General features: G+C 48.0%; 1 protein-coding gene across 1 annotated transcript; it reads left to right on the plus strand.

The window, feature by feature from the left end:
* Positions 1 to 1,158: 1,158 nt before the first annotated feature.
* LOC121548421 (fibulin-7-like) lies at positions 1,159 to 21,338 on the plus strand. Its single transcript, XM_041859851.2, has 8 exons — positions 1,159 to 1,407; positions 4,590 to 4,749; positions 5,263 to 5,433; positions 6,229 to 6,354; positions 9,184 to 9,366; positions 19,313 to 19,450; positions 19,949 to 20,084; positions 20,202 to 21,338. Exons 1-8 carry the CDS (start codon positions 1,342 to 1,344, stop codon positions 20,563 to 20,565), a joined length of 1,344 nt encoding a protein of 447 aa, XP_041715785.2. The 5' UTR covers positions 1,159 to 1,341; the 3' UTR covers positions 20,566 to 21,338.
* Positions 21,339 to 22,868: the final 1,530 nt, after the last annotated feature.

Raw genomic sequence — 22,868 nt, forward strand, 5'->3', positions numbered from 1 at the left:
TGCTGTCCTGGGGGATTTGAGACCATCATGTCAATGAGTCGTGAAAGAGACAGAGATTTTACCCAAGAGGACGGGTGCGGAAGTCCCTGTGATGAGTGATGCAGAACCACAAGCCCTGGAATAGAATGGAATGCAGAAGGGATAAATGTGTATCATAATGGACAGTGGACCTTCAAGCAGTGGGATAGAACTATAGCTGAGCAAACAGGCAAGCAAGGAGCAGTAAAGTAGAAGCCAGTAAATGCAGTACAGTTCAGTGCAGTCACAGTGGGTCTATACTTCGTGGTGGGTGGTTGTGAGGGAGGAGAGGTACAGGTGGAATCAGATCTAACTCACTGACATGTCTGTGATGGCCCCAGTGTGGGGAATGAAACAGGACTCCTGATGCTTCAGCAGTTGGTGATTGAATATCTGGAGCTGATTATGGCATGAGAACGTTTTTATGGTATGAGAACTATCACCAGGCTGGGGGTATGACAGAACAACTAACCTCAGCTATACGTCCATGGTGGTGGGGGTGTCAGGTGTGTTCTGCTGGGGAGATGAGAACAGAACCATTGAATTAGATGATGGCAAGGTGATGGACACTTACTCCCTGCAGAGGGCACACCTTCCCCACTTTCTATGCTCATTCAACAGTACACTTTTACTCTCAGGATGTCTGCCATACAAGATAACAGAAAAACACATTGGAACACAGACTCATTGTCCATTAGGCTACTGTAATTACCTGGTAATAAGCACAAAGCTGAGTTAATTAACAAAATGTGTGTGCTGTTCAAGTAGTTTACATGTATCCCTGTGTTACATAGTTATTTCTCTAATCAAAGATGGGCCTACATTTCCTCATAAATCATGAGAAGATGAAACCTGTATGAGTTGTGTTTCACATGACCCTGCTTGTCACCTGCCCACAGTGCCCACTGCCCAGTGGAGCTTGCCTAAATCCATCCAAGCTTATTGCTAAATTCTCTCCAGTTTACGAATTCCACATCTGAGAGGCTTTCATGAGGGAGGAAATTTGCCATGTGCCTTCCAAAAAAAGGAAAAGAGTTTGAAAAAAATACACATGCCTATGCAATGGTTATTTTGTAAAATGTGGTCAACAGGTCTTCTAGTCCCATAACCTGATTGGTTCTCGAAAAGTAAACCCAACATTCCATAAAGTTTCGCTTTTGCAACTTGTCTGACATGTGAATGAATTAATAGCTTTTCTCACAAATACCACTGAGGTGCTTATAAGCGCATTTTACGCACTGGAAATTCACTGTACCCGGAAGATACCCAACCCAGCGCGCTTGGGGAGTGAGTGTATTCTACGCAGTACAGGATTAACTGAAAATGATTTGGATGCACGCTGTCATTGTGTTCCTGTGTCTTTGTCCAATCCACGCTGCATTTGGGCAGGTGAGTGTTTCCTGCGCTTGTCAGTATCATGGGGGCACCTTGGGCACTATTAAGAGACAACATATGGTGTTTCTTGGATTTATTTTGCCCAGCTGGCTGGTCCAATCAAACATTTTGCTGATTTAAAAGCACATATCACACTACATATCACAGAGTAAAACGTAAAATCTAAGTAAATTACCGTATTTGATAATGGGTTACCATTATAATCTCTATGAGTGTTACGATTTAATGTAGGCTATTGTGGTTTCTGACATGCTTTAGGTAGTCCATTAACGTAATAAACATTTCCAGACCAATTCATTATCACATATAGCCTCAGGACATAGTTAAAATTCTTGCCATTATCTGTAATGACCTGAAAAGACAGTGGGTGAATATCACACAAGATTTACAACTGAGAAAATAGACCTGAGAGAAAGGTTGTCTGAATGCCCTTTTCATGGACAGGCTTTAATTCAACATCTAACACTGAGGGATGCAGCATTGATGTCTGGGTGTTGTTGAAGTTCAAAATGCATTAAGCTGAAGTGACAATCTCTTGTCAAAGTCAGGAGCCTGCAAGTCCAGCTATAAGGTCATTATCACTGCATCATGACATGGACAGATACCCATTGATAGCACTGGTGTTTGGTCGACCTCAATTCCCAGGCAAGCTGCACAAACAATGACTAAGGCCCCTTGCATGCATGTCCAGACACCGTGAGGCCCATCACTATAAATAGACCCAGCACCTCTGACGTGTTTCGGCACAAAACTGCTAAACCTTTACCTTGTCCAAGGGCAAGGGTCTATATTACGGCAGGCTGGTGTGTGTGTGTGCATGCTATGCTGTACTCTTTCTGTTCTTCAGTTATTTCTTTGTCAGTGGGCAAACGTACAAAATCAGCAGGGGATCAAATACTTTTTTCCCTCACTGTATATAATTGAACAAGGTCAGCCAGAGTATTATTAGCTACAGAACACTTTTCCTTTCATGCAAAACCTTTCAGCATCACATAATTCACTTAGAACAATCTAAAATCCTTGGATTAGATCACCATGCTACTTTGGCCTTCATTGCACTGCACACCTCTCGAATTCAAAGAGCAGCTCAGAACTTACTGAAGGAGACTATAGGTATGTTACCTAGGCACACCAAGATAATGTCACATACACATGAAATGCAAACACAAAAATGTTTTGCAGTGGAGGCAGAAAGAGGACATTATCGCTGGGGCACACAAACAGCAGCCTCTCCCTCCCTCCCTCCCTCCCTCCCTCCCTCCGTCCTGACTGATGTCTCTCCAGCAGCCCAGCTCCCTGCTCCAGTCTTAATCAGCCAGGTGTTTTCACAGGATGACCAAATATTGACTTTTCTTACATAACTTCTGCCGGATGAAAACATTAATTGGCTTTCTGAAAACATTCATGAGAGGACAGAGAAAAGGAGGGAGAGAGTTGAAAGAGAGAGTGAGAGTTTAGGGAAAATATACTACTACTACTCCCTGATTTTCCCAGCCAATAGGAGGAGAGGCTGTGCCTCATACACAGGGGATGTTTACCCTCTGGGTGTTTATGCCACACCATCTGACCCCAAACAGCCTCTCCACCCTTTATCAAAACCTACAGTACACCCACCCCTGCATCAAACGATGAATGCTATGGGCAAGCACCTCCAGGGTGATCCTTCCACTGACTGTCAGAACTTACACACACTTCTGGGCTAAAGAGATAGAACAGCAGAAACAGGCTGGGATATGAGAGAAGACAGACTGAGAGGGGCTTTAGTATGATGGGAATCTGTCGTGAGAATGAGTCCAGATAGGATTGGAGCCACTCTTTCTCTCGTAAAGTGTGTCTTTAGTGTTTCACAGCAAACCCCTTAGACCAGGGCTGCATAACCCTCTTCCTGGAGATCTACTGTCCTGTAGGTTTTCAGTCCAACCCTAATTTAGCATATCTGATTCAGGTAGTTAAGGTCTTGTTGAGCAGCTAATAAGTAGAATCAGGTGTGTTAAATTAGGGACTGAAAACCCACAGGACGGTAGATCTCCAGGAAGAGGGTTGGGCAGCCCTGCCTTAGACCGTACAGTAGGTCTATAGATCTTCTCTCTGGCACCATCAAGTAACACCACCAGGGGCATAAGCACGCGACCTACAAAACATAAAACTACTACCACTAGAGAATAACTAACTTTGCACAAAGGCAAAAGCCTACCAACACTACAACCACCTCTGACTTTATGTTCCCCAGCTGGTGGTAGGGGTTGTTGAGATGCCAATGCGTGCTCAGAACTCTTAGTTCACGTGTAGGTCAGACAACCAGGGGGAGGATGTCGCCGCTCAATTAATTCCTTCACCATTCACCACATCGACTAGGCTGCCTACTGTGGACAGTGAGATTAAAAACATGACCCTCTGAGTGCTGATGCAGTGGTGAAGCAAGTATGTCTACTCTGATGTCTCTCCTCTGGTCTCCCCATAAACCCAGACGGGTGACCATATGCCTTTTTAGGAACTTTTAAGAACTGTACACTACATTCTTTACCTTTCAGTGCTATCTTAGGAAAACCCCTTAAATACTTTCTAAATGCAGTAACAAATCACTTAATGTGGCTCACCAGATACTAGTTTATCATGATGAAGGTCATTCATAACTCAAACCAATGTACAGTAGCTGCTGCACTTCCGTCCTGTTATTCCAACATTAACTTGTTGGGAAGGTAATTTCTCTGTTCTGTCCAGCGATTGAGTAGCGAGGACATTTGCCCAGCGTCTGCAGTGAATGTGGTCTGTATAACTGAGTGATGTCAAATTCTAGGAAGCTAATGTAAGAGTTAGTTCTGCCTCCATCCTCTGACCAAGTCACCTGTGTCTCACAGTTCCTGACTTGAGTTTAAATGAGTCAGTCATCTATCAACTGTAACTGCATTTCATTAGGCAATGAATGTGCTCTGTGTAGCCTATGTCAGTATTGGAAAAATAAACTTGAATGCTTCTCAATGTTTTAATGGATCTTACAAACCCATGTTTGTAACCTGCCCCTTTGCTATAATGCAATTAAGATCTTTCTGTATTACGGCTTTTTAAAATACAGTAACTCTGCAAATGAATTGCCTTTTGGGGATGACTCTCTTGTCAAGTTGTCCCTGTATAACACTTTTTAACTGTTCCACTGCCCCTGTCCCCTGTCCCTGTAGGACTGTCCCAGCAGGCAGGAGATGCAGAGCTCCGTAAAGCAGGTCCAGAAGCTGCTGTCGACCCATGAAGCTGCATATCTTCAGAGCCTCCGCACCCTGAGGAAGAAACTCAACTTGCTACAGAACACAGCCACCAAACAGACTGGCAAGGCAAACAATGGTATGTCTGCACACAGCCCAAACATCAGTCAAAGAAGCAACGTGTAGCCTAACATTTTAGCCAAAGGCTTAAATTCGATTTCTTCATGGTTTTTTGAAGGATACTGAAACGCCTAAAATGGCTTTTAGTAGGCCAGCTGCTCTTTATTTTAGAATCCAAAAAACATCAGTTGCAAGGATGTGAAGAAGTTTTGTATTACTAATGTTTTTGCTATTGTTGTCAACCTCATGAACGAGAACCAATCGTGATTCAGTAAGTTGTGTAGGCCTACACACAGCAACAGCCGGACCGACTAGTCGCAGTAAAAATGCTAATTAGCTGTAAAAATGCTGTAAACAGCGTCACGCTGCGTTCTAAAAATGTTTACTCTCGTGGATTATTATTCCTTTGCTACTACTGGTATGTAATTTGACTTTTGGTGGATAACAGTTACATTTAGCTCCTATTGAACTATGGCTGGAGAGTTAAGTCTTGTCTTATGTCGCCCTATCAACCACCCCCCTCGCTTTACAGGTACCTGTCTAAAGCTGGACACGCCTGCCAACGGCAGGAAGTTGGGAAAGGCGCAGACCCCAGGTCACGAGGTTCACTTCCTGTGTGATGCGGGTTATGAGTTGGTGGGAGCAGAGAGCAGGGTGTGTCAGGAGAGCCTCACCTGGAGCGGCCAGCAGCCCACCTGCCGCAGTGAGTGACCCTACCATCTGCTACAGATTACCCTACCCCTAATCCAAACCTTAACCATTAGGGAGATTAACACATATCTGATGTGAAATCACTGTCTTTTGTCAGCTACAATCTACTTCTTCTCTTTCTCTGGCTCCTGTCTGGTGTCATTTCATCCCCCACCATTTCTCTTCTCCTTCCCTCTTCTCTGCCCCATCACTCATCTCTTTATCTGCTCTACCCATCTCTCTCATGTCCTTGTCACCATCGTCTTTGTGCCCCCCTCTCTTTTCTTTATCTGTCTTTACCTCGTTTTAAACTTCATGCATATTACTAACATTTATCTAGATAAAATGGCTTGCATCCATATACGTTTCATTATCAAATTTCCTTTTTATGTATTTTCGTGGCCATCCATAAGGGGTTATTGAATCTAGTGACTGTGACACATAGTGATAGCAGCCCTCTATGTCTTGACAGCTCGTTAACATTTAGATGACGCTTCAAAGACGTTTTGTGAGACTAAAAGTCAGACCATCCCTTTCGTTCTGGTTAGGTCGAATACTCTACACACACACACACACACACACACACACACACACACACACACACACACACACACACACACACACACACACACACACACACACACACACACAGAGAGAGAGAAAGAAGGAGCTTTTCTCTTTTGGTTCATGCATCAGAGCTATAAGGTTCCACATGTCAGTGAGTTAGCTAGCCAACATTTACATCAGGGCTAATATGACTTCATTCTCCTCACCTGACTAATCCCTTACTCCTCCTGTCTTTCCACAGACATAAATGAGTGTGCCTCGTCTCCCTGTCTGAATGGGGGGACGTGTGTGGATGAGGTGAACCAGTTCTCCTGCACGTGTACCAAAGGCTGGGCCGGAGCCACCTGCCAGAGCCCTATGCCAACATGTAGGTAGAGATGCTTAAGCAATAAGGCCCAAGGGGGTGTGGAATATTGGCCAATATACCACGGCTAAGGGCTGTTCTTATGCACGACGCGAAGTGGAGTGCTTGGACTCAGTCCTTAGCCGTTGTATATTGGCCATATACAACAAACCCCTTGAGGTGCCTTATTGCTATTATAAACTGGTTACCTACATAAATAGAACAGTAAACAAGTGTTTTTACATCATACTGTCTGATATACACATGGCTGAAAAGCTGTTTCAGCCAATCAGCATCCAGGACCCAAACTATGTGGTTTATAATACCCACTAGGTCATGACCTCTGGGTGTATACAGCACGCTATGTTCTAAAGTGTGTGTAGCACAATGAGTACAAGGTAGGGTATGACCTGAATATAAATACAAGCAATAGCGCAGAACCATGACTTACAGTCCTATCTATCTCTATGCCATGGCTAACTACTGTAGTAACAACACACAAGTGCCAGACACCGAGGTAGACCCAGGTCCACTCCCTCTCGCTGGTTCTGGCTGGCTGGGCTATCATACACACTCAGGGCTCCAGGCAGAGCCAGTGAATCAATACGGCCCAGTTAGGTTTTGTTTCTCTCTGTCTGTTTGTTTTAATTTCTCCCCCCTGTGTACAGTACACTACTGTAGGTGAGAGCCACACACAGACTAATGGGGATTTAGATGGACTTTGACAATGACGAACACTGCTGGCACTGTGTGGGAGATTTCTATAAGTCCATCATCCCACGTACACACAGCCCACTAATAGAGGGCTGCATGGTGCAATGGATGTGAACACTGAGCCCAATAAATGTTATATAGCTGTGGTATATGGGGAAGCATTGGCCAACATTGCTGGGAAACTACAGTGTTGCATGAAGGTTTAATTTTAAAAAGTTGAATGTAGCCTAACTTAAGTTGCAAGTCAGTCCAATCCAGTGTTGTAGTACTCGAGTCCGGTGTCGAGACTACATTTTGAGTGTCTCGGTCTTGTTTCGTGTCGGATACATTTATACACGGTCTTGCATGGCGTATGTATGGGTGGGCATGGGTGGACACAGGCCCACCCACTGGAGAGCCAGGCCCACCCAATCAGATTGAGCAAAACCAGAAAAAGAATACATTATTATTATAAAAATACTCCTTAGTACCCCCCACCCCCATAAATATATTTATTTGCATTTTTCCCAGACCTCCAAAATGGTCTCCTGATGTGGTTTAAGCATTGTTGTGGACATAGAACACCACATTTTTGTTGTTTTTCTATTTTAAAAAAGGTGATTTAGAGAGTGCAAATGTGAAAAACATATAGGAATACTAATAAAAAACCATTGAAAAACATATGATTTTTCACACAGGGTGCCTTTCCTTTGCTGGGCAGGCCGTTTGCGATTTTTTTTAGGAACATTTGAGTATGCCCACTTCTCCAGGCTCCAATACACCACTGCATAGGGCTGATGGAAAGACAGCTGTCACACACAGCATGATGTTAAAGGATAAGCAGTCCATTCACTCAGACATAATAAGCCAGTAGGTCCCAATCATAAGAATACAAAAACACAACCATTAGGTTAAGCATTTCCTAATTGAAATGTACAACTATTACTTCCCATTGCAAAAAACATTTCACGTTTAGCACACAAAGTAACCAGTGACCTAAAGTTCAAACGTAACAATGTTTCACACATAAGTTATTTTCAAAGAGATGGCTAACAACAGCAAGCGAGCTGCATAAAAAAAAAAGTTCCACTCACTAGATTAAGATAATTTGAAACTTAACTTGTTGTTGAAAGTTATTCTTGAAAAGGGAGAAGCTAACAAATTAGCAACAACATCCTCTTCAATAACACCTGCTACAGTCGCTGCAAACTAGCCTACAACAAAAGATAGCTAGCTACACCATGGGAAAACTACTGCTTGCTATTGCGCAGTGACTTGTTGGCCTTTGAGAAGGCATACGTTTCCATTGTGATTGGTTGATTCCACTGTCACTCCAAAATGTTGTCCTAATACAGTTGAACGGCAGATGCCTTCTATCTAGCTTCTGATGGCCTAGCCAATGGCTGACTTACCTAGCTAGATTTATCTCCCCAGAGACCACTAAGAAAAATCCTGAGTGGATATTTTTTTCTCTTCAGCGTTAACCCTTTCCTTTCCAACAAAAACTGAAGAGATTAAATCAGAACATCATTGAAAAGAATAATGTAATTAGAATTATCATTGTTATTATAATTATTTTATAAATCCTTAGCCATTCTCTGAAGGTGTAGAAGGCCCTCATTGTTCCCCACTGTGTTCGGGTTAGTATTAATTTGTAGAGTGGCTCTATTTCCCTCAGCATGCACCATTCTGAAATAATCCATATTTTCTTCTGAAATATGAACACAGAAATACTGGGCATTTTGAACTCTTATTATGGTGGCGATTTGACAAAATTACAATCATGGTCTTGAATTGGACTCGGTCTTGACTTGGTCTCGGACCCCTTGTCCCCCTCCCAGTCTCGGTCTTGACTCGTTCTTGCCCCCCCTCCGGTCTTGGTCTCGATTTGCTCCTGTCTTGGTCTTGAATCGGTCTCGCTTTAGGTGGTCTCGAACACAACACTGGTCCAAACACTGTGGTTACCCTGTGAACAAATAGTTAGTTTGTTACTCTTTGTTCACATGGTAACCATAATGTTTTATAAAGAAATAAGCTGCACTGTACCAATTTCAAGATGGAGATGTTTAGATGGCCATGCCCTCAGACTGTAGTCAGAAACCTCCAAGAATCATCCTTAGTTTTACTCTTCTACTCATTCCTCTCTTTCTTTTTCTCCAGTCTTTGTCACCATGACGAACACCTCCTCTGCCACCTCCTCTGCGGCTGCTGCCCTCTCTCCCCCGGCTGTGACTGTTGGTCCGCTTGTTCGTCCGTCTCGCTGTACGCAGGTCCAGGGCACCACTCACTGCACCTGTGACCCCGGATACACCATCTCTGGGCGCGACAGCACCACCTGCACAGGTACACCGCAAACAGCTACCATTACATTTACATTACATTTACATTACATTTACGTCATTTAGCAGACGCTCTTATCCAGAGAATTGGTGCATTCACCTTATGATAGCCAGTGGGATAACCACTTTACAATTAAAAAAAATATATATAATATAATCTTATTATTATTATTATTAATTTTTAATTTTTTTGTGGGGGTGGGGTGGGGAGGGGGGGGTGGGGTGCGGGGGTAGAAGGATTACTTTTATACTATCCCAGGTATTCCTTAAAGAGGTAGGGTTTCAAGTGTCTCCGGAAGGTGGTCAGTGACTCCGCTGTCCTGGCATCGTGAGGGAGCTTGTTCCACCATTGGGGTGCCAGAGCAACGAACAGTTTTGACTGGGCTGAGCGGGAACTGTGCTTCCGCAGAGGTAGGGGGACCAGCAGGCCAGAGGTGGAAGAACGCAATGTCCTCGTTTGGGTGTAGGGACTGATCAGAGCCTGAAGGTAAGGAGGTGCCGTTCCCCTCACAGCTCCGTAGGCAAGCACCATGGTCTTGTAGCAGATGTGAGCTTCAACTGGAAGCCAGTGGAGTGTGCGGAGGAGCGGGGTGACGTGAGAGAACTTGGGAAGGTTAAACACCAGACGGGCTGCAGCGTTCTGGATGAGTTGTAGGGGTTTAATGGCACAGGCAGGGAGCCCAGCCAACAGCGAGTTGCAGTAATCCAGACGGGAGATGACAAGTGCCTGGATTAGGACCTGTGCCGCTTCCTGTGTAAGGTAGGGTCGTACTCTGCGAATGTTGTAGAGCATGAACCTACAGGATCGGGTCACCGCTTTGATGTTAGCGGAGAACGACAGGGTGTTGTCCAGGGTCACGCCAAGGTTCTTTGCACTCTGGGAGGAGGACACAACGGAGTTGTCAACCGTGATGGCGAGATCATGGAGCGGGCAATCCTTCCCCGGGAGGAAGAGCAGCTCCGTCTTGCCGAGGTTCAGCTTGAGGTGGTAATCCGACATCCACACTGATATGTCTGCCAGACATGCAGAGATGCGATTCGCCACCTGGTTATCAGAAGGGGGAAAGGAGAAGATTAATTGTGTGTCGTCTGCGTAGCAATGATAGGAGAGACCATGTGAGGATATGACAGAGCCAAGTGACTTGGTGTATAGAGAGAATAGGAGAGGGCCTAGAACTGAGCCCTGGGGGACACCAGTGGTGAGAGAACGTGGTGCAGAGACAGATACTCGCCACGCCACCTGGTAGGAGCGACCTGTCAGGTAGGACGCAATCAAAGAGTGAGCCGCGCCGGAGATGCCCAACTCAGAGAGGGTGGAGAGGAGGATCTGATAGTTCACAGTATCAAAGGCAGCAGATAGGTCTAGAAGGATGAGAGCAGAGGAGAGAGAGTTAGCTTTAGCAGCCGTGACACAGAGAAGAGCAGTCTCAGTTGAATGACCAGTCTTGAAACCTGACTGTATTAGGCTTGGTGGGGGACTCAGGTGCAGAGACGGACACACGGACAACAGAGGGTGAATTAGGATGTCGTTTATTCAGCGTGAATTGGCAGAGAGAAACAGTTCAGGGTGGAATAGCTTCAGACCGGGGTAGGAGCTGAGTGGGGGGGAGAGCCAGTAGTCCGGAGAGCTGGATGACGAGGATATCAGACAACAGATGAGCAGGTTGCGGCGTGGGAATGGCAGGTAGGCAGGCAGCAGGAACAGACGGGATCTGGTCGAAGGAGAGACAGGTTACAAAACGTGGCAGAAACAACTATAATGCTGAGATAGTAACAACTAGACTGAGATTGCTGTACGGGGCCAAGTTACCACAGGTAGTGTAGGAACGAACTGGCGCTGGAGAGGTGTCCAGCCCGGGTAGATAACTGCTGGTTGATTGATGACAATGAGCCGCAGCTGGAAGTAACGGAGCATGAGAGAGAATGGCCACGCCCCTGACCTAGATCCTCTGACTGGGCTGCACAGCAGGGGGAGACAGACACAGACAACACACACACACAGGGGAAAAAGGAAAAGGGAAACAAGCGGGAACCGGACCAACAGTGCCGAACCGTAACAGTACCCCCCTCAACGGGCGCCACCCGGCGACCCACCCGGCTTGTCAGGGTGGTCCCTATGGAAGTCAGCCACCAGCTGCGGATCCAGTATAAATCGTCGGGGAATCCAGAACCTCTCCTCGGGACCGTATCCCTCCCAGTCCACCAGGTACTGAAGCCCTCTACCACGCCTCCGGACGTCCAGCAGTCTCCGCACCGTGTAGGCTGGATGGTCGCACAATGACGCGGTGGCGGAGGGGATCCACAGGCGGACACAAAGGGCTGGAGGAGACCAGCTTCAGCTGGGACACGTGAAATGTAGGATGGACTCTCATGGCCTGGGGAAGCTTCAACCGAACAGCCGAAGGGTTGATGATGGAGTCGATCTCGAAAGGACCCAAATACCGGGCGACAGCTTACGGGAGTCAGTGCGCAGGGGGATGTTGCTGGAGGAGAGCCAGACTCGCTGACCAGGCTGGAACTGGGGAGCGACTACCCTGTGCCTGTCCGCCACCCTCTTGTTACGCTCTGCTGTCCGTAGAAGGGCCTCACGGTGTCCACCCACACCTTGCGGCAGCGACGAAGGTTATCCTGAACTGACGGGACGGCTAACTCCTTTTCTTGAGACGGGAACAATGGCGGTTGGTACCCCAAAGCCGCCTCAAAAGGTGAGAGGCCGGTGGCAGATGAGGTGAGGGAATTGTGGGCATATTCGACCCACGGGAGATGTTTGGCCCAGGTGGACGGGGTTCTGGGACGTCACACAGCGTAGAGCAGCCTCCAGGTCCTGATTGGTCCTCTCAGTCTGGCCATTGGACTGGGGATGGAAACCTGATGAGAGACTGACAGAGGCACCCAGAGCCGAACAAAACTCCTTCCATACCCGAGAAATGAACTGTGGACCTCTATCGGACACTATGTCCACAGGTATTCCATGGGGACGGAATACATGTAGGACAAAGAGGTCGGCTGTCTCACTGGCAGACGGTAATTTTGGTAATGCAACAAAATGGGCAGATTTAGAGAATCTGTCCACGATGGTGAGTATGGTGTCATTACCCTCAGACATAGGAAGTCCAGTGACGAAGTCCAAGGCCACGTGAGACCAAGGACGACTCGGGACTGGGAGAGGCCGCAGCAGGCCCGAAGGAGCCCTGTGGGAAGCCTTATTTTGGGCACAGATGGAACAGGCCGCCACGTACTCCCGGACGTCAGCCTCGGCGGATGGCCACCAAAAGTGCCTCTTAAGTAGCGACAGTGTACGGTTCATACCAGGGTGGCAGGAGAATCGTGAGGTGTGGATCCAGTTGAGCACTTTGCGGCCGCACGGCTGCGGGAACATAGAGAAGGTCGGGGGGCCATCGGCCGGTCCAGGTTCCAACTCTTGTGCCGATCGGACGAGGGACTCGATTTCCCAGTGAACAGCCGCCACCAAACAGGAAGCGGGCAGAACAGGTTCAGGATTGCTGAAGTCTTCATTGTCTGTAAACTGGCGAGAGAGAGCATCAGGCTTGACATTACGTGTGCCAGGACGATATGTTAAAATAAACTTGAACCTGCTGAAGAACAGAGCCCATCTGGCCTGACGGGGAGTTCAGCCTCTTGGATGACTGGATGTAAGCCAGGTTCTTGTGGTCTGTCCAGACTATGAAGGGTTGCTCTGCTCCGTCTAGCCAGTGCCTCCACTCCTCCAACGCCAACTTGACAGCAAGCAACTCCCGGTTACCCACGTCGTAGTTCTTCTCAGCAGGGGTCAATCTCCTGGAGAAAAAGGCCACAGGATGGAGCTTCTGGTCCGTGGGGGAACGTTGTGACAGGACTGCCCCCACCCCCGAATCAGAGGCGTCCACTTCCACAATAAACTGCAAACTAGTGTCTGGATGAATAAGAACAGGTGAGGTGGTGAACAGTTCCTTCAATGTACTCACAGCTGACTCGGCCTCAGGCGTCCACAGGAATGGCACCTTAGGGGAGGTGAGCTTGGTCAGGGGGGCAACCACTCGGCTGAAACCCCTGATGAAGCGGCGGTAGAAGTTGGCGAAGCCCAGGAAGCGTTGTAGCTGCTTCCGAGACGTGGGTGTGGGCCACTCCACAACCGCTCTGATCTTGTCAGGGTCTGGTGACACTTGTCCCCGCTCGATAATAAAGCCCAAAAAGGGGACGGACTGCCGGTGGAACTCACATTTTTCTGCTTTCACATACAGTTTATTTTCCATGAGGCGTTGGAGAACCAGACGGACGTGGGAGACGTGTTCATCCTGTGACTTAGAGAATATTAGAATGTCATCCAAATAGACAAACACAAACGGTGTAGAAAATCCCTCAACACATCGTTAACCATGGCCTGAAACACTGCTGGGGCGTTAGTGAGACCGAATGGCATGACTAGGTATTCAAAGTGTCCGAGAGGGGGTATTGAACCCAGTCTTCCATTCGTCTCCCGGCCTGATCCTAACGAGGTGGTAAGCGTTACGTAGGTCGAGTTTGGTAAACACGGTGGCACCATGAAGGGGTTCAAATGCTGAGTTGATGAGAGGCAGGGGGTACGTATTTCTGACTGTGATGTTATTAAGTCCTCTGTAGTCAATGCAGGGGCGTAATGTTTTGTCCTTCTTCTCTACAAAAAAGAACCCAGCACCAACAGCGGAAGATGAGGGACGAATGATGCCAGAGGCTAGGGAGTCGCCTATGTAGGTTTCCATAGCTTCTCTCTCAGGACGGGACAGATTGAAAAGCCGACTGGACGGCAAAGGGGCTCCAGGCAGTAACTCAATAGCGCAATCATATGGCCTATGAGGTGGTAATGAAAGTGCCTTGGACTTACTGAATACCTCGGCCAGGTCCAGGTACTCCTCAGGGACTGAAGAGAGGTCTGGGGTTTTGACAGGGGAAGCAGGGGGAACCTACCGAGGGCGGAATAGCCGACCCAAGGCAAACAGAATGGCAGTGAGTGCTCCAACTGTGTATTTTGTGGTTTTGCCAGTCAATATGGGGGTTGTGAATGCTAAGCCAAGGGAAACCGAGGATAAGGGGGGAGGCCGAGGAGGAGACTACTTTAAACTGGATGGTTTCTTTGTGATTGCCGGACAGCATGAGAGAAACGGGGACAGTTTGATGGGTGATGTTGGCAAACTGATGGCCGTCAATAGCGGTTACTGTTATAGGCTTAGGCAGGGGCTTAACAGGGATCTCAGCCTGAGTGACCAGGTTAACGTCAAGGAAACTATCCTCAGCACCAGAGTCGATGAGAGCAGCTAGTGGGAGAGATAGATTCCTGAACTGGACTGTAGCTGGGATAACTAGACGGGGTGCTGTGGGCATTGAGTCAGGTGTAGCACTCGCAAGTATGCCCACTTTTACCTGCGAGCTTGGTCTTTTGGGCGAACCGGACAGTTAACCAGGAAATGAGTGCGGTCCCCACAGTACATGCACTCACCAGCCCGCATGCGCCGTTCCTTTTCGGCAGGGGACAGACGAGCACGGCCCAGCTGCATGGGCTCGTCTAGTTCCGTGGAGGGATCCGCTGCGGTGTGTGGGCGGTGTCCGAGTGGTGGTGTAGCTCGGGCTGCAGAAAGCGAGGGGGCCCCGCCTGCGGTGTGGACCCGACCGCCCCTCTCCTGTCTCCTCTCCCGTAGCCTGTTGTCTATTCGGTAGCAAGGGAAACGAGAACATGAAGGTTAGCAGGCTCATCACGAACAGCTAGTTCATTCTTAATCGTGTCACTTAGACCGTTAACAAACGCTCCCTGAAGAGCTTCGTCATTCCACTTGGAATCGGCTGCCAAGGTCCAAAATCAATGGCGTATTCAGCCACGCTACCCGTGCCCTGTCGTAGCTTCAATAGTCTCTTTGTGGCGGTCCCGGCATGGTCCGGGTGATCAAACACAACTTTCAATTGAGAGGAAAAATCGTCAAACGACAGGCTGGCAATCTGCTGAGTAGAACAAGCCGCTTCTGCCCAAATCAAAGCTTTGCCCCTCATTAACCCCAGTGCGTAATGTACCTTTGAGGATTCCGTGGAGAAAGACAGGGGCTTCTGTTGGAACACCAAGCGGCACTGAAGCAGGAAACCACGGCATTTGTTCAGGTCCCCGGTGAAAGGTTCGGGTGAGGTTGTAGGGGGTTCCCGAAGGGCAGGAGCGGAAGCCGAGCCTGGAGCCACTGTAGGAGGAACAGGCGGCGGAGAAGCAGAGGGAGGAAGGGTAGTGAGTGTTACCAGGTTAGCTACCTGAGAGGTGAGATGAGATACTTGATCCAACAACTGCTGGTTGTTATCCACAAGAGTCCGGATGAGTTGGTCGTGTTGTCCCAATAACATTCCCTGTGAATGGAGGGCGCGTTGTACGCCATCACCCGTTGTTTCATGTGGCATCTCTGCTGAGTCCATGTTGGGCCAGTTCGTTCTATTAGGCTTGGTGGGGGACTCAGGTGCAGAGACGGACACACGGACAACAGAGGGTGAATTAGGATGTCGTTTATTCAGCGTGAATTGGCAGAGAGAAACAGTTCAGGGTGGAATAGCTTCAGACCGGGGTAGGAGCTGAGTGGGGGAGAGCCAGTAGTCCGGAGAGCTGGATGACGAGGATATCAGACAACAGATGAGCAGGTTGCGGCGTGGGAATGGCAGGTAGGCAGGCAGCAGGAACAGACGGGATCTGGTCGAAGGAGAGACAGGTTACAAAACGTGGCAGAAACAACTATAATGCTGAGATAGTAACAACTAGACTGAGATTGCTGTACGGGGCCAAGTTACCACAGGTAGTGTAGGAACGAACTGGCGCTGGAGAGGTGTCCAGCCCGGGTAGATAACTGCTGGTTGATTGATGACAATGAGCCGCAGCTGGAAGTAACGGAGCATGAGAGAGAATGGCCACGCCCCCTGACCTAGATCCTCTGACTGGGCTGCACAGCAGGGGGAGACAGACACAGACAACACACACACACAGGGGAAAAAGGAAAAGGGAAACAAGCGGGAACCGGACCAACAGTGCCGAACCGTAACAGACTGGTTTGGATCAAGAAGGTAATTCTGAGAGAGATAGCAGGAGAGTTGGCTATAGACGGCACGCTCAAGAGTTTTGGAGAGAAAAGAAAGAAGGGATACTGGTCTGTAGTTGTTGACGTCGGAGGGATCGAGTGTAGGTTTTTTGAGGAGGGGTGCAACTCTCGCTTTCTTGAAGATGGAAGGGACATAGCCAGCGGACAAGGATGAGCTGATGAGCGAGGTAAGGTAAGGGAGAAGGTCTCCAGAAATGGTCTGGAGAAGAGAGGAGGGGATAGGGTCAAGCGGGCAGGTTGTTGGGCGGCCGGCCATCACAAGTCGCAAGATTTCATCTGGAGAGAGAGGGGAGAAAGAAGTCAAAGCATAGGGTAGGGCAGTGTGAGCAGGACCAGCGGTGTCATTTGACTTAATAAATGAGGATCGGATGTCGTCAACCTTCTTTTCAAAATGGTTGACAAAGTCATCCACAGAGAGGGAGGAGGGGGGAGGAGGAGGAGGATTCAGCAGGGAGGAGAAGGTGGCAAAGAGCTTCCTAGGGTTAGAGGCAGAGGCTTGAAATTTTGACTGGTAGAAAGTGGCTTTAGCAGCAGAAACGGAGGAAGAGAATGTAGAGAGGAGGGAGTGGAAAGATGACAGGTCCGCAGGGAGTCTAGTTTTCCTCCATTTCCGCACGGCTGCCCGGAGCCCTGTTCTGTGAGCTCGCAATGAATTGTCAAGCCACGGAGCAGGAGGGGAGGACCGAGCCGGCCGGGAGGATAGGAGACATAGAGAGTCAAAAGATTCAGAGAGGGAGGAGAGGAGGGTTGAGGAGGCAGAATCAGGAGATTGGAGGGAGAAGGATTTAACAGAGGGAAGAGATGATAGGATGGAAGAGGAGAGAGTAGCGGGAGAGAGAGAGCGAAGGTTGCGACGGCACATTACCATCTGAGTAGGGGCAGAGTGAGTAGTGTTGGAGGAGAGCGAGAGAGAAAAGGATACGAAGTAGTGGTCGGAGACTTGGAGGGGAGTTGCAGTGAGATTAGTAGAAGAACAGCATCTAGTAAAGATGAGGTCAAGCGTATTGCCTGCCTTGTGAGTAGGGGGGACGGTGTGAGGGTGAGGTCAAAAGAGGAAAGGAGTGGAAAGAAGGAGGCAGAGAGAAATGAGTCAAAGGCAGACGTAGGGAGGTTAAAGTCACCCAGAACTGTGAGGGGTGAGCCATCCTCAGGAAAGGAACTTATCAAGGCGTCAAGCTCATTGATGAACTCTCCAAGGGAACCTGGAGGGCGATAAATGACAAGGATGTTAAGCTTGAATGGGCTAGTGACTGTGACAGCATGGAATTCAAATGAGCAGATAGACAGATGGGTCAGGGGGAAAAGAGAGAATGTCCACTTGGGAGAGATGAGGATTCCTGTGCCACTGCCGCGCTGACCAGATGCTCTCGGGGTATGCGAGTACACATGATCAGACGAGGAAAGAGCAGTAGGAGTAGCAGTGTTTTCTGTGGTAATCCGTGTTTCCGTCAGCGCCAAGAAGTCGAGGTACTGGAGGGTGGCATAGGCTGAGATGAACTCTGCCTTGTTGGCCGCAGAACGGCAGTTCCAGAGGCTACTGGAGACCTGGAACTCCACGTGGGTTGTGCGCGCAGGGACCACCAGATTAGAGTGGCAGCAGCCACGCCGTGTGAAGCGTTTGTATGGCCTGTGCGGAGAGGGGAGAACAGGGATAGACAGACACATAGTTGACAGGCTACAGAAAAGGCTACAATAATGCAAAGGAGATCGGAATGAAATTAACTAAGCATCTGGGAAAGCGAGAGAGCGGGGCCTCCCTCACGTTTCACTGAAACACTCAAATATAACTCTCCCAACTTCCACTTTAGATTAATAGACTTTAATTAGTGTCTGGTCTGTTAGCGGTGTTACCAAACAGACTAGTTCTGTCTCTTACCTCTAGTTAGTGTCTGGTCTATTAGCGATGTTACCAAACAGACTAGTTCGGTCTCTTGCCTCTAGTTAGCGTCTGGTCTGTTAGCGATGTTACCAAACAGACTAGTTCTGTCTCTTGCCTCTAGTTAGCGTCTGGTCTATTAGCGATGTTACCAAACAGACTAGTTCTGTCTCTTGCCTCTAGTTAGTGTCTGGTCTATTAGCGATGTTACCAAACAGACTAGTTCTGTCTCTTGCCTCTAGTTAGTGTCTGGTCTATTAGCGATGTTACCAAACAGACTAGTTCTGTCTCTTGCCTCTAGTTAGAGTCTGGTCTATTAGCGATGTTACCAAACAGACTAGTTCTGTCTCTTGCCTCTAGTTAGTGTCTGGTCTATTAGCGATGTTACCAAACAGACTAGTTCTGTCTCTTGCCTCTAGTTAGTGTCTGGTCTATTAGCGATGTTACCAAACAGACTAGTTCTGTCTCTTGCCTCTAGTTAGAGTCTGGTCTATTAGCGATGTTACCAAACAGACTAGTTCTGTCTCTTGCCTCTAGTTAGTGTCTGGTCTATTAGCGATGTTACCAAACAGACTAGTTCTGTCTCTTGCCTCTAGTTAGTGTCTGGTCTATTAGCGATGTTACCAAACAGACTAGTTCTGTCTCTTGCCTCTAGTTAGTGTCTGGTCTATTAGCGATGTTACCAAACAGACTAGTTCTGTCTCTTGCCTCTAGTTAGAGTCTGGTCTATTAGCGATGTTACCAAACAGACTAGTTCTGTCTCTTGCCTCTAGTTAGTGTCTGGTCTATTAGCGATGTTACCAAACAGACTAGTTCTGTCTCTTGCCTCTAGTTAGTGTCTGGTCTAGTGTCTAGTGTTTAGTGTCTTGCTATGGTAACATCAAAAGACACACAGTCTGACCACATAATGTTATATAACTGACATCAATTGCAATTTTAATGTGTTTATGTGTGTGTGTGTGTGTGTGTGTGTGTTTCAGACATTGATGAGTGTGAGTTGTTCCACATGGGTCAGGCTGGCCGGCTGTGTTTACATGCCTGTGTTAACACCCCTGGAGGATACCGCTGTACTTGTCCTGCTGGATACAATGTCACCCGCGACAGACGCAACTGCAAAGGTGAAGGGAGACCACACACACACACTGTACCAAAGTCTCAAATGCTCCACCAAAGTGTCATAATCGCACGCACACACACACACACACACACACACACACACACACACCATCAAATCCTCTGCCTTAAAACATGCCAGTTATGCCAGATGAGTACTAAACATTTTAATAGTCTACCACAAAGAGAAAGAGGATAACTTGTCTGAATGATAATGAATGTTTCCTATTATTTCCAATATCCCTTTTATCAGTAATTCCATGCAATTCTGTTATCCATTGGCTGAATAATTGAACAAAACCATACATCTGGTCTGAATAAATGTTTGTTTTTGTAGACAATTACAATAAATCAGTTATTTTTCTGTCTCGCTCTCTATTTTCTCTCCCTCTCTTTTTATCTCTCCCTCCCTCACTTTTACACACATTATTCTCCCTCTCTTTCTATCTCTCCCTCCCTCACTTTTACACACATTATTCTCCCTCTCTCTCCCTGTCCTGTAGACATAGATGAGTGTGCCACCAGACAGAATAACTGCACCCGGGACCAGCTGTGTATCAACACCTACGGAGGGTTCCAGTGTGTACGTGTGGACTGCCCCCGCATACGAAACGCCACCTACAGCAAAACCTCCCCCCTGTGAGTACCTTCTCTTATAGTTAATCAACAATATATTTGATAACATGTAACTCAATCACTCTCTTGCAATAATACCCTCTCAATACCTGCATCCTTTTCTCTTTCCCCGTTCCCCAGGCGTTGTGAGCGTAACCCCTGCTCTGTGGACAACAAGGTGTGCTCTCAGGCCCCTAACTCCATCTCCCACCACTACCTGTCTGTCGTATCCAACCTGTCGGCACCACGCACCATGTTCCGTGTGTCGGCCCTCCGCCTCATGGGCGACACGCTGCGTTTCTCCCTGCTGGGCCGCGGGCAGGCCAGACGCCACTTCACGGTGCAGCGGTCGGACCGTCAGACAGGCCAGCTGGTGCTGGGGAGCCCGGTGCAGGGCCCTGCTACACTGGAGGCTGAGGTGGAGATGACCGAGCTGGAGAAAGGGGTCCAGCTGGGGAGGTACATTACCAAGATCACCATGTTCATCTCCCAGTACGAGTTCTAGAGAGGGAGAGAGAAATAGAGGGATGTAGAGGGAGGAAATAAGAGAGGGAGTTGGGTGGAGAATGGAGAAGGGAGGGGAGAGAGTGAATAGGGTGAAAGAGGGTGTGGGTATGGAGAGGAATACAAAGAGACAAGAGTTTAGATAAGAGTTTGGACGAGGGGCCATTGGCAGAGGGGTGCAAGAAAGGGGACTGTGGTAAGAGTTTTGGAGTGGGGCAGTGTCTAGGGCTGGGGGGCTGGGAGGGGGTTAGAGAGGGGTGAGGCACTAAGTCCTAACGAACAAAGAGGGACTAAAAGGAGGGGAAGAGGGAGTTGAAGTTGAGTCGAGACATACAGGTATGACAGGAACGGATGCATTTGGTTGTATCAATTCTAATGACAGAAAGGGAAGGGTTTAGGGGGGTTAGAAATTAACGATGGGGACACGGGGTCAGAGACATGAAAATGAGAAAATGGCATAGGATCACTCCATAGGGAGAAACCCTCACCCACTTGTGGTGGAGATTGAATGTTTCCTCACTGTAGCAGAGAGAGCGAGCAGGGCTTGTAAATACTAGCTGAAGTCCTTAACTGGTTTTATTGTTTTACATCCAACATATGACAAAGTGACAATCAATATCTGTAAGATGAGAAGACATGAAGCTACACATCGACAATCCAATATTTCCTGGTCTTGTGTTAAACTTGTGTTGATATATTTATTTTGAAGGTGTTGTAAACCCCTGTTTGTTATCTGCTTTTTATTTATCTGAGAAAGCACTATTAAACATTTAATCCAAATAATACTGTATGATATCTATGGTTTCATTATTTAGTTTTCCTATATAGTTATGTCTCTGCACAGGACTGAATAAGGGGCTTGCCTTGAAGTGTGACCTGTAGATGATCTGTCCCTCATAGAGGCTAAAACAGGAGTATGATGTACAGTATGAGTAATGCAGGTCTGGGGAAGACGTTGGGCATGGCAGTACAGAGCTACACTGTCCAGCAGACAGACAGACAGACACTCTGCTTAAAGAGCTACTATATCCTTACAGTATATGCATGAGCTAAACCAGCAAACACACACACACACACTGTGTATATTCTTACTTAATGAGATATGACGAATTGAAATGCTCTTTTCCACCTTTTTAGCACTGGGTGTTTGGGTGCTTAGGGGTGCATGCCTGTGTGTGTGTGTGTGTGTGTGTGTGTGTGTGTGTGTGTGTTTGTCAGGAGAGGTACTGTAGATCCGGCTGGTGTTGTTGTGGCGTGGGTTGTAGAGGAGGCTGATGAAATGTTTCACCCCTGTGTCAGGCTGCCCACAAAACCTTCCCCACTCTCTGCACTCAATCATCTGGACGGACGTGAAAACCCTGGTTAACACCACACCACACACAGGGCCAATGCCTCAGACACACACAAACAAGACCCATGTGAGCAGTGGTGTGAGAACACATACACACACGCTCTTACACAATAAATTACCAATTAGTGTATAACATATCCCACATGTACTCTATATAGACACTGATGTAGGTGTAGAGTGTGAGGGGTTAACCAGTCCAGTGCAGCCACACAGAGGCAGGCAGTGTGCCTCAGTGGCGACTAACAGGCACTAATACGCTGAACCCAGCCCCACCTCGGAGTCACACTGTTGGGCTGAGAGAGAGACGAGGAGGGGGCTCCCCTGGCCTGGCTGAGACCCACTAGGGGACCACAGGGGGGAGGGGGGAGGATCCCAAAATGAGATTGCACACAAAATGAGAGAGAGAGAGAGAGAGAGAGAGAGAGAGAGAGAGAGAGAGAGAGAGAGAGAGAGAGAGAGAGAGAGAGAGAGAGAGAGAGAGAGCTGAATAGAGTGGTCTGAATAGCAGGCAATTCACAGCGGTCAGTCAGTCAGTCATCGGCTGAGGACTGCTGTGAATTAAGAGACCAGTGTCTCTATTTCTGCTCTGAAAGAGACCCTCGCTGTTCTTCACTCTGTCTGTATCTCTCTCCCTTTCTGTCTTGATGAAATGAAGGGACAGAAAGAGAAAGGAAGAAAAGAGATGTATAGTTGAATGGCAGCCTGCCCATGTTGTCTGTCCCCGGGGGAGGAACAAAGCTGATGTGGTGATGAATCAGTCCCCATATCCTCTCTGACCCCCTCCACACCTCTCCTCTACTCACCCCCTCCTAACTCTCCTGTCTCTGCCCACCCAGGACTACCTGTATCTCACCCTGACCTCACTCCTCTCTTCTTTTCAATCTGTCTCAGAACCCACACAGACACATTAAAGTCCCAATGCAGCATTATTTTTAAATATCAATGTCAAATCA

This window comes from Coregonus clupeaformis, unplaced genomic scaffold (genome assembly GCF_020615455.1).
Source record: "Coregonus clupeaformis isolate EN_2021a unplaced genomic scaffold, ASM2061545v1 scaf0385, whole genome shotgun sequence".
Classification (NCBI taxonomy): domain Eukaryota; kingdom Metazoa; phylum Chordata; class Actinopteri; order Salmoniformes; family Salmonidae; genus Coregonus; species Coregonus clupeaformis.

Excerpts from the sequence above, each read along its gene's own strand:
- LOC121548421 (XM_041859851.2), top strand. The coding sequence starts at position 1,342 with ATGATTTGGATGCACGCTGTCATTGTGTTCCTGTGTCTTTGTCCAATC. Across the intron at positions 19,451-19,948 it reads CGACAGACGCAACTGCAAAG|ACATAGATGAGTGTGCCACC; the intron begins GTGAAGGGAGAC and ends CCTGTCCTGTAG. Across the intron at positions 20,085-20,201 it reads TACAGCAAAACCTCCCCCCT|GCGTTGTGAGCGTAACCCCT; the intron begins GTGAGTACCTTC and ends CCCGTTCCCCAG.